The sequence below is a fragment of the Dromaius novaehollandiae genome, chromosome 3 (assembly GCF_036370855.1).
Source record: "Dromaius novaehollandiae isolate bDroNov1 chromosome 3, bDroNov1.hap1, whole genome shotgun sequence".
NCBI classification, from domain to species: domain Eukaryota; kingdom Metazoa; phylum Chordata; class Aves; order Casuariiformes; family Dromaiidae; genus Dromaius; species Dromaius novaehollandiae.
In genome coordinates, this window is record NC_088100.1 from 34574510 (window position 1) to 34590018 (window position 15509).

The 15509-nt window shown below is 36.9% G+C and overlaps 1 protein-coding gene across 1 annotated transcript in view; it reads left to right on the forward strand.

The window, feature by feature from the left end:
* CD109 (CD109 molecule) overlaps window positions 1-15189 on the forward strand; it is a 93908-nt gene extending 78719 nt beyond the window's left edge. The window contains exons 30-33 of the mRNA XM_026102286.2: window positions 2164-2300; window positions 6371-6527; window positions 6949-7051; window positions 9749-15189. Of these exons, the coding sequence (XP_025958071.2) occupies window positions 2164-2300; window positions 6371-6527; window positions 6949-7051; window positions 9749-9939 (588 nt within the window). The 3' untranslated portion in view covers window positions 9940-15189. The remainder of the gene's footprint in view (window positions 1-2163; window positions 2301-6370; window positions 6528-6948; window positions 7052-9748) is intronic.
* The last annotated feature ends 320 nt before the right edge of the window (window positions 15190-15509 follow it).

Below are 15509 nucleotides of genomic sequence, written 5' to 3' on the forward strand. Positions count from 1 at the left end.
CTTCAGCTGGGGATTGTTTCTGTGTACTTAGCAAATCTCAGTTGATTTCCATGAAGTTATCTATTTTGCCCTTGAACTCGTATACACTTTTACCATCTGCAGTATCCTGTGAGAAGCAATTCTACAGTGTAATCTTGCATTGCATGAAAAACTGTTTCTGTTCATCTTTTCCATGCAGGTCATTATTCTACTGTTTTACTTACTGTGTCACTACTGTATCATTCTTGCCATTATTGAATCTTTCTTCCGCCTTACCTTTTCATGTCTGAAAAGTTTTCATCTACTTTACCATTCCTTCAGTGGAAGCTATTTTCTGCCTTTGATCATCTCAGTCAACTTTATGTGTGCCCATTCTGATTCTTTCATATGTTTTTTGAAATGGAGGATGGAAACTGCACCTTGACTTAATGCGGTTTCATTGTGATGTTCTAGCTTTTTAGTCTGTTCCATTCTTAATATCTCTCAGCATTTTATTTGATTTTATGATCACTGCTGAACATGGAACTGATATTTTCATAGGGCAACAGCTCCAAGATCTCATTCTTGATTTGCAGTAGTCAGTTCAAACCCTATTATTCTGCAGCTCTTTGCCGTAATCCTCATCTTTGCTACCTCAAATAAATTAGTATAATCAGCAAAACCTTATCATGTCAATATTCACCCTGTTTTCTCCATCATTTATGGATATGTTTAACAGTGGATATGTTTATCAAGTGTCACCTAGCACGGAATCTTTTAGGACTCATGTATGAACATTTATTCCTACCCTCTGTTCCTGACTTTTAACATTCCTTTATACCTTGACAGCTTATTTTCTTCCAGAACCTTTGGTTAGCAATCTTGCCAATCAGCTTCATGCCTGTTGAACATGCAGAGAGCTTATATTAGGTAGAGCTCCCTTGTCCACATGTTCGTTCACTTAATTCAGTTAACTTTGGTAGATTTACAACAACAGGCTATTCTCCAAGATATCATATTTACTCATATGTCCACTATTTTGACTTTTTATTGAGTTTCCACCATGTTTTGTGTATCATGTACAGATACTGAGTTTATTTGATATCCGCAGTTCTCTAGACCCCCTGAATTCTTTTAAAATCTGATGTCAGATTTGCCATCTTCCAGTCTGATACCAAGGCATTTTTTAATGAAACACTGCAGGTAATAATTCAGCTATTTCTTTACCCCAGCAGGTTCAGTTCTGTAGGCAGTGTAGTCTTTTTTTGTTACTCTCTGATTTTCTGTTATGGGTGATAATATGCGAGTACTCATTCGTTGCTCAATTCCAAATCCAGCATTTCTGCTTTGGCTGTCGACAGTGGTTTCACAGGATATCGAGATAATCAAGTTATCTCCTAATTTTTCAGACCACCTTTAAGGGCATCTGGTTTTACCACTCTTGGAAAGAAGATGTATTTCAAACATCTTCTGTACATCTGCACTAAAAGAATAAACCCTTTAAACTGTGCCTAACAGATGAGCCTATTTTATATCAATGTTACTGTTCTCTGCTGGACAGCCTGTCATACATCCTTACTTGTCTCACTTAGCAGAGCTTCGTTTTTGCTGAACAGAAAGGGCGAGAGCTCTGTCCTTGAGGCAGTCTAAGGACTGTAGCTTTGTCTTTGCACAAATGAACCAAATGATGAAACTACTTAGTGCATAGCAACTGTATTGTTTTGAGCTTGGAGTAACGTGCTATTCCTCATCTGTTTTGAATGTATGAATGCTGTGACATGATGGTTGAAAACAAATTCTGTACATACGCTATGTATTTGCTCTTGCACAGCTTTTATACTCGGTCTTTCTTTTTAACCTGGTGGGTGTCACTGTCTGAAGACTTCCTTCCTTCATCCCGTCTCATGCTGACAGGAAGTAGCTGCACACATTGTAAACCAACAGAAAGCAACTAGGAAGAAAATTACTGGATGTCCTAGAACTCCCTTATGTTTGCCTCAGCTGTGTCCTGCTGCATTACAAAGTGCTCAGAAAGTATATTTTTTTCTGAGACTTCCTATGAGTCTCATGTGTCCAGCTGTCAGAAACATGGGTACTGTATCCTTCTCATATGGTCATTTCTCTGGAGTTCTACTGTTACAATGTTCTTGACCGCATAGTTTTGCTTTACTTATGTCATCTAATGTCTCTATTTGTAATCTACAGCTCAATGTTATTTACAACACAAAACACACTGATCAGAGGCTCAAATCTGTCCAAAACCAAGAAGCCTTTGACTTGAATGTTGATGTAAAGGATAACAAAGATGATATAAACCATTTGACCGTGAACATATGCACCAGGTAGGTAATTCAACTGGGGCATCTCATGCATTTTTCTGTCTATGCAGCATTTATATATATAAAGATGAGCTAAATTTTCCATTTGTTTGTACAGATTTACTAAAGCACTGGATATAAACATATAACTAAACAGAACAAAATAATTCTTAAAAAACAGCAATAATTAAACTAAGAAAGAATTCACAGGTCAGTAAATCCTATAGTTATGGTTTGATGGCTCTGAATAGATCTCTTGCGCAAAGTTGTCGCTGGTCAGTCATATTGTTGTATTGGCATGCATTAAGGATGGTGATTCCCTAGATGTTAGAGGTATATGGAAGAATTTGTGTGAAATACAAAGCTCAGAGGCCTCTTTGGTGCAAGTGCTTCTTAGCTATATGGAGAAGTGTAGGCAAACTAGAAAATTCAATCAATGTCTTCCACATTGTGACTGCTGCCCATTACTTATCTTTCATGCATGGAACACTTACGCCTCTGGGTCAAAATCCATGCCTACATAATGACGTATTCAGCTAAGATTTGTCTTACTCCACAATTATCTTTGTAGTCTTTCATTTACCTTTATATCTTATATTTATGGTTTCAGTAATAAAATATAAGTACCATTCTGGAATTGAAAGAGGTGATGATTTTTCAGGTCAGTCTAATTCTATTCTTTCTGCTGAATAAGGGATGGGCATTTGGGAAGATTTTTCTTGTTCAGTAAACACCGAGTAAGAACTGAGCTGAGATTGTTGAAGTATCACTTCAGAGACCACAGAGCAGCCATCAGATGTTAACATAGATAGAATTTGGATCACTTATATCACCTAGAACTGAACAGTTCTATCTCGTATTCTTAAGTCAGCTAGCCATTAAATGAACTTGTTTCTTTAACTGCTTTTCTGCCTTCTTTTAGCTTGCCATGCAAGTAGATGTCTTTTCTCTTGCAGTTTCCTCAGTTGGCACAATTTCTTGTGGTTAGAAAGCATGCATATTTCACAGAAAACCCTATAGGATGTTGTATCTGTGTACATATATGTCTATTTACATATTTGTATCTTTTATCTTCTATTATTGACAAAGATGTTGAGGTAAATACATTCTTTGTATTTTATGATCTCACCTGTATTTCCCAAATACTGCCTCTTGAAACACTATTTTCTTCTTGTGACATTGTAATGGGTTCCCTGTAAACACAGAATTTGCAAAGTACCACCTGGTCTACCATGTTTACTCTTGCATTACTTTCCTCCACATCCTTTTTTGTTCTTTATTTAAAGTTTAAACTCCTTATGGCTAGGACTATGTATTATGCTCTGCCTAACACAAGGAAGCTGTGACTGGAGTTGGGGCCTCTAGGTGACACCGTCGTGCAAATAATCAACTATAGTGAGTATGATGTCAGTACAGAGAGGATTGATTTCATTTGGGAAATAACCAGCAGGGACAAAGCCAGAGTCCTGTTTTCATGCATGTGTTTCTGGTAACCAATTCAGTGATACAGATGGTGGGCAGGGACACTAGAATACACGAGAACTCTTAGAATAGAAATAGAATTTTTTTTTTCTCTTTTAAAGTTTTCTATGAAGTGTCAACAGTTTTTTAAAGTCTAGCACTAACTCCTGACATGTAAAGGGCTTACATGACTGGCCTGGGATAAGTTTGACTGAGCATCCTGATCTTCTTTGGCTAACTTTGATTCAGGAATAAAGACAGGAAGGAAGCCATCTCTCCTCTTTTGGAGGGCTCCAGGCTGATGTTTTAATTGCGAAGTGTTTGAAGGATGGAGGAAGAACTAACAGCATTATAAAACCACCGCAGGAGAATATTTGGAATATCAAGGTCCATCAACTGTAGCATGGAAAGTGGGCCAGTATAAATTCTAGTAATTCTGTGTTTCTGTTCTGTAGGCTGAGACTTGGTCTCAGGTTGCTTGGCCTGGCAGACTGGTCTTTTTTTTTTTTTTCCTCAATATATCCTATGTAATACACACATTATTAAATTACTGAATTAGTTTAAAGTTTTTTTTTTATCTTTACAACATAATAAGGCTTTTTGGTACAGAAGCCAAAGCAGATAAATCCAGAAACACTGCTGAAATCTCAACCAGTTTAGCTGCCTGTAGGTATGCATAGTCAGATAATGGATACTGCAGCTTTGCAGTTTTTTTCTATCTCTAATCTGCAGAATATTCCACTTTGTTTTAACCAGCTTGATAGTTAGTGATTGGCCATGGTCATCTTAACTTGGTATCATTTCTGACACTGGAGCATATGATGTCTCATTGAATTTGAACAGATTCTTGGTCAGAGGAGTGGCCTCACTGTCTGTAAAGCATGTACCCAGGAGTGTCATTTTCTTCTCTGGTTGGTTTTGTCACTCACATACCATTTCCAGGAATGGGAAACTGATCGCTGGTGCTTCTACTCACTCTTTTGTATGCTTCCTGCATTCATTAGCTTAATGTTGGACTTAATGTAGCTTAATGTCTCATCTTTGCACCGTCTATGGGAGGGTCTCATACAGACCTCCTACTGCTGATGTGCTGAAACATAAAATGCAACTCAAAATATTCTCAGTTCTGTGAAGATACAAGCTTGAAGTCTTGCTGCTTCTTTCTCTTCCTAGTCATTCTCATTTTTGCATGATTTTTTTTTTCTAAGAGACCCTGTAGTTGAAGAGACAATATCAGGACCTTCCCTCTAGGCAGTTTCTCTTGTTTATTTAGGAAGCCAGATCCTCATAACTTCTAGGGATATATCTTATTCACTTCTTGGAAATACCATGCTGGCTGGCTTACGTACTGGTATTTTGGTGGTACCCCAGGCTCACTAGACAGCTTTGGCATTTTTATCCCCTCTCACTGGTAATTATACAGACATAATTACATCCAGTTCCAGTTCAGTTATTTGTTTTCAATAGCAGCTACTCTGGCACAGCACATCATCCAACAGATGGTTTCATTTGTTTCTAATCTCATGAGCCAACTGAAGTCAGCAGTTGTGCTGTATTTCTTTCAAAGTCATATCTGTGTTCAATCAGCCATGCTGCCAGGCTTAATAGCATTGCTTTGAAAGCAAGCCTTCTTTTTTTTTGAACCATCTAACTCCTCAAAGAAATAGTTTTATTCAAGTACTTTCAACTACTGTCAGGCATTCAAAATGCAGATTGGAGATGCCGCTATTACAGTATAACAATAGTCATTTAGCCTCGATGCCAAGTGGGGGAACTCTTCTGCCACCTACTTTATTTAAAACAATACAATCTTTTGCAGGTCATATAAGTGTTACGTGTAGCACAGAAAGTCATAAATATATTTTCATAGTTCTGTTGTGTACCATAGTACATTAGGCCTCCTTAACAGAGCAAAGCCTTTTAGTCCAGCATCTGATTCTGAAATTGGAAAGAGATGTGATAATAAGCATTGTTGGGGAGACGTGAAGGAACTCAACTTATTAAATTTTCTTTTTCCAAAACTGGATGAATAACATGGCTATGCATTTTAAGACTGGAGCTTAGAGAAATAATCTAATGATTACTCTGTTAAGAGAACCATCAGTTTATATCTGGGAAATATGAAAAGGTTTGGGAGACTTTTTCATTTATACCTTTATCCCACCCTCCAAAAATGAATAAAAGCAAAACAAAGAGCGCATTCATATGAATGTTGTAGTTCAAGAGTTCCTACAATGGTTTCTGAATTGCCTTCTTTGGAACATGTATTTAATTTTGATGTTTCTTGCATATTTGTGATGTAAACCTGCACTTACAGATGCCAATGGAAAGGGTCCTATTGGTGCCAGTGTGGTCAGAATTATGGTCTCATATGATTGCTATACTGTAGTTCTCTCAGAGCTAAATTTACTTTTGCCCATGTGGTTGAAATTGTCAGGCAGAATAATAGAGAAATAAATTATTACCTCTTTTTTGCTAGCAATTTTCTTGATAGCATTTTTTTTCCATTTGTTTTTTTAAGCATTCTTAAGTATTATCCCTTCCATTGTTGAGATTTAATGATCACACAGTTTATTTGGATAGAGAACTGTTGTAGTTTTAGTAAAATTTCCTTGTCTCTATGTTTTGAAAAGGTACCTGGCTTCTGGAACAGCTTCCAGTAGTGGCATGGCTCTTATGGAGGTTGGCTTACTCAGTGGTTTCTCTGTGTCACCAGATTTCATTCCATTAGACAATACAGTTAAGAAGATGGAAAAGGACAATGGAAAAGTCAACCTATACTTAGACTCTGTAAGTTGAAAATAGTGAAAAAAATGTGTTTGCAGTGATGCTAATCTTGACTCAGTCATTGTTTGAGTTAATTTCAGAAAGACATCATGATTATGTTCTTTGGGAAATCACCATCTGCTATTCACATTGAATGAATAGTTCCACTTTTGTTAATGAGGCTAATTTTATAGGTACAACTCACTTATATTTGTAAGAGATTTCTAGATTGTACTGCTTGTAAAATCATGTACAAGTAGGCAAACTTTTTAAGAAGTCTATATTTTGACCAAGATGACTACAAATGAATGAGCATATTTACCTGTATCCAGACTCTAAACCTTTAGAAATGAGGTTGGGTCTACCATCAAGTAACAAGTCCTTCCTTCTTCCACGAATCCACCATCACTAGGGTTCTCAGGATGTTTCTCTTCTATTTTTCTAGCTAAATGAAACACAGGTTTGTGTGGATATTCCAGCTGTGAGAGACTTCAAAGTGGCAAATACCCAAGGCGCCTCAGTGACTATAGTGGATTACTATGAACCTAGTAAGTGTCAGTCATTCCAAATGGATCTTGGTGATTCAGAAACTGAAAAAAGTTTCTTTTCATGAATGTAAACAGGACAAATCTTAGTGAAGAGAAAGCCACATTGTACTGAAATTTACTTTTCTGATGTCACAGCAACCTTTTTGGACTTTGTGCCAAGAGTTCTAACAAATAGTAGTTTTCTCTCTTACACATTTTTGTAATCCTAATGGGTTGGTTCCTCAGCTGGTGTGTATTGTCATAACTTAATGTCAGCTGGTATAAATAGGCTTCAGTCTGGCTGAAAGTGTTCCCAAAGCTATCAAAATGAAGCAGGAACTACACTGTGGTTCCCTTACCAAGTTAATGATTATCTTTCAAGTAGCTTTTCCATCTGTTTCTTGTTTAATCTAAGAGTCCTTCACTGGAGAGAATGCCAATGTTTTTATTTCAATAGTTATGTAAAAAAGATGTACATAGCGAAAACAATTTTAAAGTGCTTTTTTTGGTGTGGAGTGTGTTTTAGAGAAAAGGAGCAGTGTACAAAGCTCTTGGGTAAAGTGAGAAACAAAGAAGGATTACAAGCTGCTGAAGAAGATAGTAGAGAGGTTTTCATTACACCAGCCAGCTGAAACATTAATAAGAATTAGAGCTTGGTTTGAGATAAAGCATAGAAAAGTTATATAGGTGTTTTTCTTCATGTTGTTTTGTTTTAGTGTAAGACAGAAGACAGCCAGATATGCTATGACATGTACTATTTTAGCTAGATGAACATCACATTTATTCTTTGTAGGCTGAAATGTTTATTGAATCGTAGAAATAAAAACTAAAATAGTAAATTAGTGGATGTAGCTAAACTGTCTGTTAACCTAAAACATATTTTAAGTCCTAGGGGTTGGACAGTTAGAGCAATTTTTATTTGAGACAGACTTATAACACACAGGATCAGTGGCCAGAATTAATTTCCACATACTTCAATGTCTGCGAGAAGAATTCAGGACCTAGCCTTTTATAAGAAAGCTGTTAGATAAGCTAATGTATGTCTAAAAAAACCACATATAAATGAGTATGTATAAGTACTGCTAATTTGTTTAAATAAACTTAATATACATAAATTCTCAATAAATAAATATTCATTTAAGGATATGAATGCCTAACCTTATGGAGTAAAGTTTTGACAACATAATGCTGTAAATTTAGCTGAAACAGAAGGCTTTAACATTAAATAAAGAAAAAGATGGCTTCAGATATTATTTTACAAGTGGCCACTCCTATTATTATGTAGCATAGACATATTATCACTCAATATGTATATGTATGCCATGATTCTGAGTTCTCCTGAGAGAACTCCATTCTGTAAAATACAGAAATGTGCTTTTATTTTATACTATTATTTTCCAATGCTACCGTAGTTGGCAATGCAAGTTGTATGTATCTATTTTATGATAGTTGCAGTCAGATTCAGGCCTGATTAATTGCTTCATATTCAGAGCTAAGAGGTGTCTACAGAGCCCTTATGCTCTGGCATTTATCAAAAAAGGTATATCAAGGTAGTAGATATTACAACTGACATAGACATAAGAACTGGTTTGCATGTTAATACAGCAGTGCTGGCAAGGAGTTCTGCCAGGGTTAATATACACAGCTACCCAGCATGTTCAAATGACTGTGCTGCTTCTGTTATCTGACTGTTCGGAGCTAGCTGGGTGTCACTGTTTGGAAATGTTATGCCCTGTAAAGATTCATCAAACATTTTTTACCTAAGGCTTGAAAGGTGACTGAATTTCATTTCACTTAAAAAATTTGCAGTGTCCCTAGTTGGAATCAAAACCTTCAAACCACAAAACCCACTAAATAAATAAATAAAACTTTGCAAAAGCTTGTTCTGTAAACAGTTAGCACGTATTGATCTTTCTGAAACGTGTATGGCTTTCCAGGCTCTTAGTCTGTTTCGCTCTGTAGCAACCCTTCAGAAAGCTAGTGAGCAAAATACAGGAGCAGGAGCTAGGTGAGGTGGGCAGCCCCAGATTCAGGAAGCTGAAGCTCCCAGACGTAGTAGTGAGAAAAAAAACTCAGCTATGAAAGACCCATGTCTTAAAAATCATAGCCATTAACCTGCCAGGTAATGCATCAGAGTTCTTGTATCGTGGAGGATCCTCAGTAGATAGCAGAAAAGTTCCTCATTAAGTGTTTGCCCAAGGTTTCTGAACAGATCTGGTCTAACAGTTGATTTGGAGTCTATGAACATGCACCTTTCTCCAAGAATTTGCAAGACTGTATTAAGAACATTTCGGTGCTTTGTGAAAAGAACAAACCTTAATCTCTAAGTTTAAACACACAATTAGGGAAATGTTTTGCAGTGTATGACTTTGTCTACATTAGAATTTAGTGCGTCCTTTAAAAATGCTTTCTTTGCGAAGCTGGTCTGTTTAAGATCTTTCCTTTCCCAAGATGTACAGCTGTAAGTTACTGTGTTTTTTTGAACATTGGCCAAGCTGTGGGTTTTGAACTTGAATAAGGCATAGTCCTCTTTCTGCAGGTTGGATTCCACTAGAAATCATGTAGCATTTCAGAAGTTTGGTTCATTACAAGTATTTATTTCTAGAAGGAAAGATGAACAGTCTGTATCAAACTCATTTTAAAGTACATTATGAGTTTCTAAATTTCGGACAATTCTCAGAAGTTCATTCACTAATGTTAACTAATCTTTCTGAACAGGGCGAAGAGCAGTGAGAAGCTACAATTCAGAAGTAATGCAAAGTGTAACCACTTGTGACTTCTGTAAAAGTGACTGCAGTCTTTGCAACAGGGATAGTTCTCCAGCCTTGCTTCAACACTCTCCATTGGCTTCCTCGCTCTCTGTGCTATTTGTTGTTCACGTAAGCTTGCTGTGCAGTTGGATGCTGTAGGAGGAAACTGCTTATGTTTTGCATCTAAGGTTTCCATAAATCATCCAAAGAAAATTTTATGTTCACATATCAGCTTGTCTTCAGTGATTACAGTGACTGAACTCCGGCTGTGCTCAGGGGGAGCAGGACTGGTCCATATGGTAGGTTTCTGGCTGTGCCAGAAAACTTCTTAAAGTGTCTGCTGGAAATTCTTTCTGAGTGTTGCTTCCATACTGGAATTATTTTCTGAAGAAGCACAGAGTAAGAGTTACTGAGAAAACAATTTGAGAAAATATAAGCCTAGCTCCACATTCCCGCCCCTTTTTTTACGTTCGCTTTTTTGCTTATTTTTAGGGATGTATGTTAGTTTATAAAATGATTCTGAAAAATTATCTTCCTTTATTGGGATGTTAGTAAGCAGAATACTGGGAGCTTGGTATCAGAACTCGCTTCATTCTCTTCTACAAACACGACACTTCACATTAATTTTGAGTTTCACTGTAAGCTCTCATGGGAAATAATATGAAAAATAAAAGGAGCTGGCTTCAGAGCAGATCCGAGAGCCAATAAGTACTGCATTCAGAAACTACTGAGCACTTCAGAAAATTGGCAGTCTTTTTTTATAATTGCACAGAAACCACATGGATTTTTCTCCAATTCTTAAGTTAATCATGTTTGAAAATAAGGCCTCAGGATGTTTTCATGCATTTTACTATGAAAAGCTTTTACTCTAAATGTATCAACCTTGGAGTCTATATCTGAAACTTCATTCTTACAGAGTTGTTCAGAAACGAACCTAATTCTCTTTCCACGTGAGAATACTGGTGTCCACTGGCCTATTTAGGGCCAGAAGGATTGCCTTGATCCTTTTCTATTTTTGGAATTCTTCTAGAAATGTCATTCTGAGGGATCTCTTATGTCTTGTATTTGCTCATGTTAATGGTTTAAGTGGCATAATCCCTCAACAGCTATTTACATGCTCTCTGCTACTGTGTCAACTGGTCTGGCCCTGAATGCGTTTGTACATGTAACCTCAGTTACTGATTGGCAGGAGAGGCTTTTAGGAGGTTTGGGCTGCACATGCATTCAGTCCAGCAAAACAGTTAAAATGTTTGCTCAAACTTAAAGCATATCCTTGTAGGCTTAAGTGCTTTGCTGGATGGAGGACTGGGCTGGGACGGAGGAGAGGGATGGTGAGGCCTTCCTAGACTTGCAGGCATTTGGAACCAAACCTGCTCTTTGTTCCTAGGGAGAATTAAAGACCTCTATGAATACGGAAGTATGTAAGCTTAGGAACTCTTCCCTCTTGAGTGAAAATATGGACGTGTTTACTGTCTGGCCGACAATTTATCCTTCTTGAAGACTGCTTGCGATATTTAAAGTTTACTTCTTTTTGATAAGGAAGCCAAACTGATAACACTCCTAGTTACTAAAATGAAGTTAATTGCAGTCATGCCAGCTAACACTGTTAGAAATTTTAAAGCTATTGTTTCCTTTTTCACTCATACCATTTTGAGACAGAGTGTGTGCATGTGCACATGTAATTATTTCCTTGAGCAATTTAAAATTTTTATTCAAATTTTGCTACTGCTTAAAATGTATATTTTTATATTTTATGCTTACCTATATTTTTGTTCAGAAAGGAAATTAGCTTATGGTAACTTGGAAAGAGGCAAGAACTTCCTGAACTGAGTACTTTTTAAGGTTACTACTACTAATTTTAATAATAATAAGATAACGTATTTTTAACTACAAAACTAGTTTAGGTTGGGTTATTTGTTTTACTTTACCTGTATTTAAAATTTAGAGTATTTTTCACAAACTTGGGATCCTGTTCTGCCTTACTGGCAGAGCTTAGGCCTGATTCTTTGCCATCGGTTCATGCTTTTCACTTGTCTTTGATTGCACATTGGATCTATCCTCTTGAGTAGTTGATTGATACCTTAACATGAGTTCCTCTGCCATTCTGACCCATGTGAAGTAATACCTTATGTATCGAAGTCCAAAGCACTAGTTAGTCATAGGGTGCAGATTCTGACCCATTGCCAGTCATGCCCTTTGTTAAATGGGTCCAAAGCTAATAGAAAGCAAGATATGAAAATAAAATATATCTTTGTGTCTCAAATCCTTTATTCCTGTGTGGGAACATACATTGAATTATGCGAGATGTAAGATGTGGAACATTCACACTCTGTACTGGGATGTGTTTCGCTGTGGGTTTGATTTCTTGGTGAATTATGAAAGCAAGTCTTTTTTTGCCTTTGGGGACAGCAGCCATGATGTCCCAAGCAGCCATGATGTCCCATTTGCCTTCATTTACTTTAACTTTCAAGAGCCCAAAGCTCACACTTTCAGTTTGTTCTGTGTAGAGCTTCTAAGATGGACATGGATGTCTGATTAACATTATGATACAGAGGCTTATTTTCCGGTGGAAGTGTACTACAGGTAAACTACTTCTTTGCAGTAGGTAGAGGGAATAAATTTTTAGTTTTATTTTGCAGGCTATCTGAGCTTCCCAAATACCCTCCAGAAACATGGATTAAACTGCTCAGCCTAATTTCAGGCAGTAAAGCTTTTATTAGTATTCCCTTACTTTTATTTTTCAGAGACAAACAACACCTGTTTTTAAATGACTCTTGGCTGCCTCACACACCCTACTCAGAAGCATCAATCACAATGCACCATGTCATGGAAATTGTCAGTCAGTGAACAAACATCCCTTTTTATTTTATTTTTTCTATGCAGCAGAAATATCACTACGAATATCCAAATCTGCCTCCTTACTAAGCTATTTTGAAGGAACCGTGTACAATGTATAACTTGAAACAAATGTTGACCCCAGGTGGCCTTTAACTTCACTACACAGTTGCGTTAAAAGATGCCTTCAGTCACTTTGCAGTTATAGCTAGTGCTTTTAATGAGTTACAGAGAATAAATTTTGCATTGTATGTTGGCAGTGAATGGAATGGAGAAAAGGGAATATAATGTGGCCTAGTGACTGTTTTGTTTTCCTGTTTTGTTCCTTGTGTGTGTTATGTAGGAACCTGTGCACAAATGCTCAGCATATATATTTTTCCATTGCTCTGTGAAGTCTGTTCTTGAGGTTAGAGGGGGCATGCTACCACTGAAGTCAATAGGAAATCTCTCAGCTGGGGTAGGATCAAGGAGCTTTAAAGAGTGGTACTAAAAGCAATCAAGAAAAGGGTTTTTTTCCTTCTTCTCTGATGGAGTGTTCCTGTGCATTTTCTGAACATTTTTGTGTGATTGCTGTTTGTTTGAAGACTGAATATTCTCTGGTACTTCCAGTGCCCTTTTCAGCCACGTGCTATCAATGCATAGTCTATGCAGGGCTAGTAAGGATCATTTATTTGAGACCGAGTTTAAAACCAAAAATATCATGCATTTTGAAGGTGCTCCCCAAGAATTCTACCTGCACTGTCATCCATATAATCTGTCAGAAAGTGCTGTGTTTGGATGATTGTAACCAAGGGTGGAGTTCGGCCCCTCTCTACAGATTTCTCTTAGTTTGTCATTTAGAAGCCTTCTGTACTGAACGCTGTTGTACGTAACAGGGAATGCTTGTCCTGTGATGAGAGTGCTGTGGAATGGGTTTACAGCATTGCAGAGTTTGCAGGCCGGGCCAGTACAACAGCTTGTTTGGTTCCCAACATGGCAAAAAAACCAAATGAACAACAAAAAAACCCTCATTTACTCCACAAGAGAGAGAAGCTTGCCGAGTTGTACATCAATGGTACATGATAATGTACCATTACCATGATGTGGCCAAACAGTATGTGGGAATTGGAAGAGCCAGGGTCTGACTTTACTTGCCTCTCTTTTGGCTCTAAAGTCCCTTTGAAAGTAAGACCTGAGAATCTGACATTCTTTTTAGTCAGTTTTCAAAATACTATCCTAGCAGTATTTCTTCAAATGTGTTGTTCAAGTTGGTATGAATCTTGACAATGTTTGGTTTAACTAGATTCCTGTAGAAAGCATGGGTACGTGCATGTCCATTACCAAAGCTCCTGTATATTGCAATGTGCAATGTATGTGCTATCGAAAGCATAAAAGATCTTCAAAAAGCACCCAAACCAACAATGATATATCATGCTCTGTTTTGCAAAATGTGCAATGAGGTTTTAATGAGAGATTATAGTTGGAAGGCAACTGGTGCCTGATTACATAATTTTTCTATCTCAAACACTAAGCAAAGAGGGCAAAATAACCACATTTCAACTGTAATGGCCAACATTTTTCTGCTATAACCTTTTTCTCTACCATAAGTAAGTCTTCATGCTGTGAATTCTGCTCTGAATACATAGGAGATTTTGAAATTTGAAATTAAATTATATCACTAGTAATTTACAGTTAAAAATATAACAGTTATAGGATCAAATTTTTGAGTTATTATTAGGTTTTCTTTCACCCTGTGTCAAAATATTTGACTTCAGTATTGTTTCTTCATCAGTTTATTGCATTTTTGTGTGCCACTTGGAAATATCATTGCACTAATGCTTTTCTATGCAATAAGGTCTGACAGTGTGCTGTAGATCAATCCAGTGATTATTTTTCCTAAATGGTACTTTTTCTTTTCAGATGTGTATGAATGTTAATTGTGTGTGTGTTGTATGGTACTACATTTGAGTCACCAGAGCTCCAGTGTTAAGATTTCTGTTTAATTTTGTATCATGCATTTTATTTCTGGATTTCTTAGTGGTTATCCAAAAGCTTCATCAACCTTGCTCAGATCTTAAGATGTTGTATTATTAATTGATTTTTGTTTTTTTTTTTAGTATTGGTAGGTTGGGTAGGATATTAAAATGAGGAAGAAAATATAAAAATGCTGCCTCAAGGGAAGTACCATATAAACAGATGCAACGTACCATACATTGGCTGTCCTACTGGGTGACTATTCCATCTCTTCTTTTTCCATCCCAGGCCTTAAGCAATTTGAACTAAAATTCTTGGTTTGCCTTGAGATGTAGTCAGATATCCACTTTGATCTAGGTTAGGATCATCAAGTATATTTTCACTTTTAATCAAATCAGAAATGGTAAAGAAAGAATGTTTTTATGAGCTGTTTTGAGCAAATGGAGGTGAATTTACATACCAGCTGTGCAAATTGCTTCTCTCTTTTCAAATAATACAAAAAAATTTAAGGAACTAGACTGTTTAACAGGATTTTGAAAAATTGTTATTGATTTATTTTCCTTCAAATAAAGTTTGCAATAGCTATTTTAAAAACTTATTAAAGATGTCTTTTAATAATAATATTTGTCAAGTGTTTGCTTGTTTAATGATACGATCACATGCAGTAGACCCCAGTTTCTGTAGTCTGTGGACCACTGTCCATCCACAGCCCTTCTTACAGGCTGCCTCGCCTGTGTTTTAAAGCTCTTAATTTGAAATGTGGCAATGGTATTTTCCATGGTCAGGCTGCTGACCACTGACCATGACCTTACAGATGATTGTTTGGGGCTCTTCCAGCTCGGATCACCGCATTTTAAAAGCATATTATTTTATTCAGCATGAAGTCAGTGGGAGCTTTGCTAGAAATAGTATACATAAGATTATGTGATAAACTTCATTCA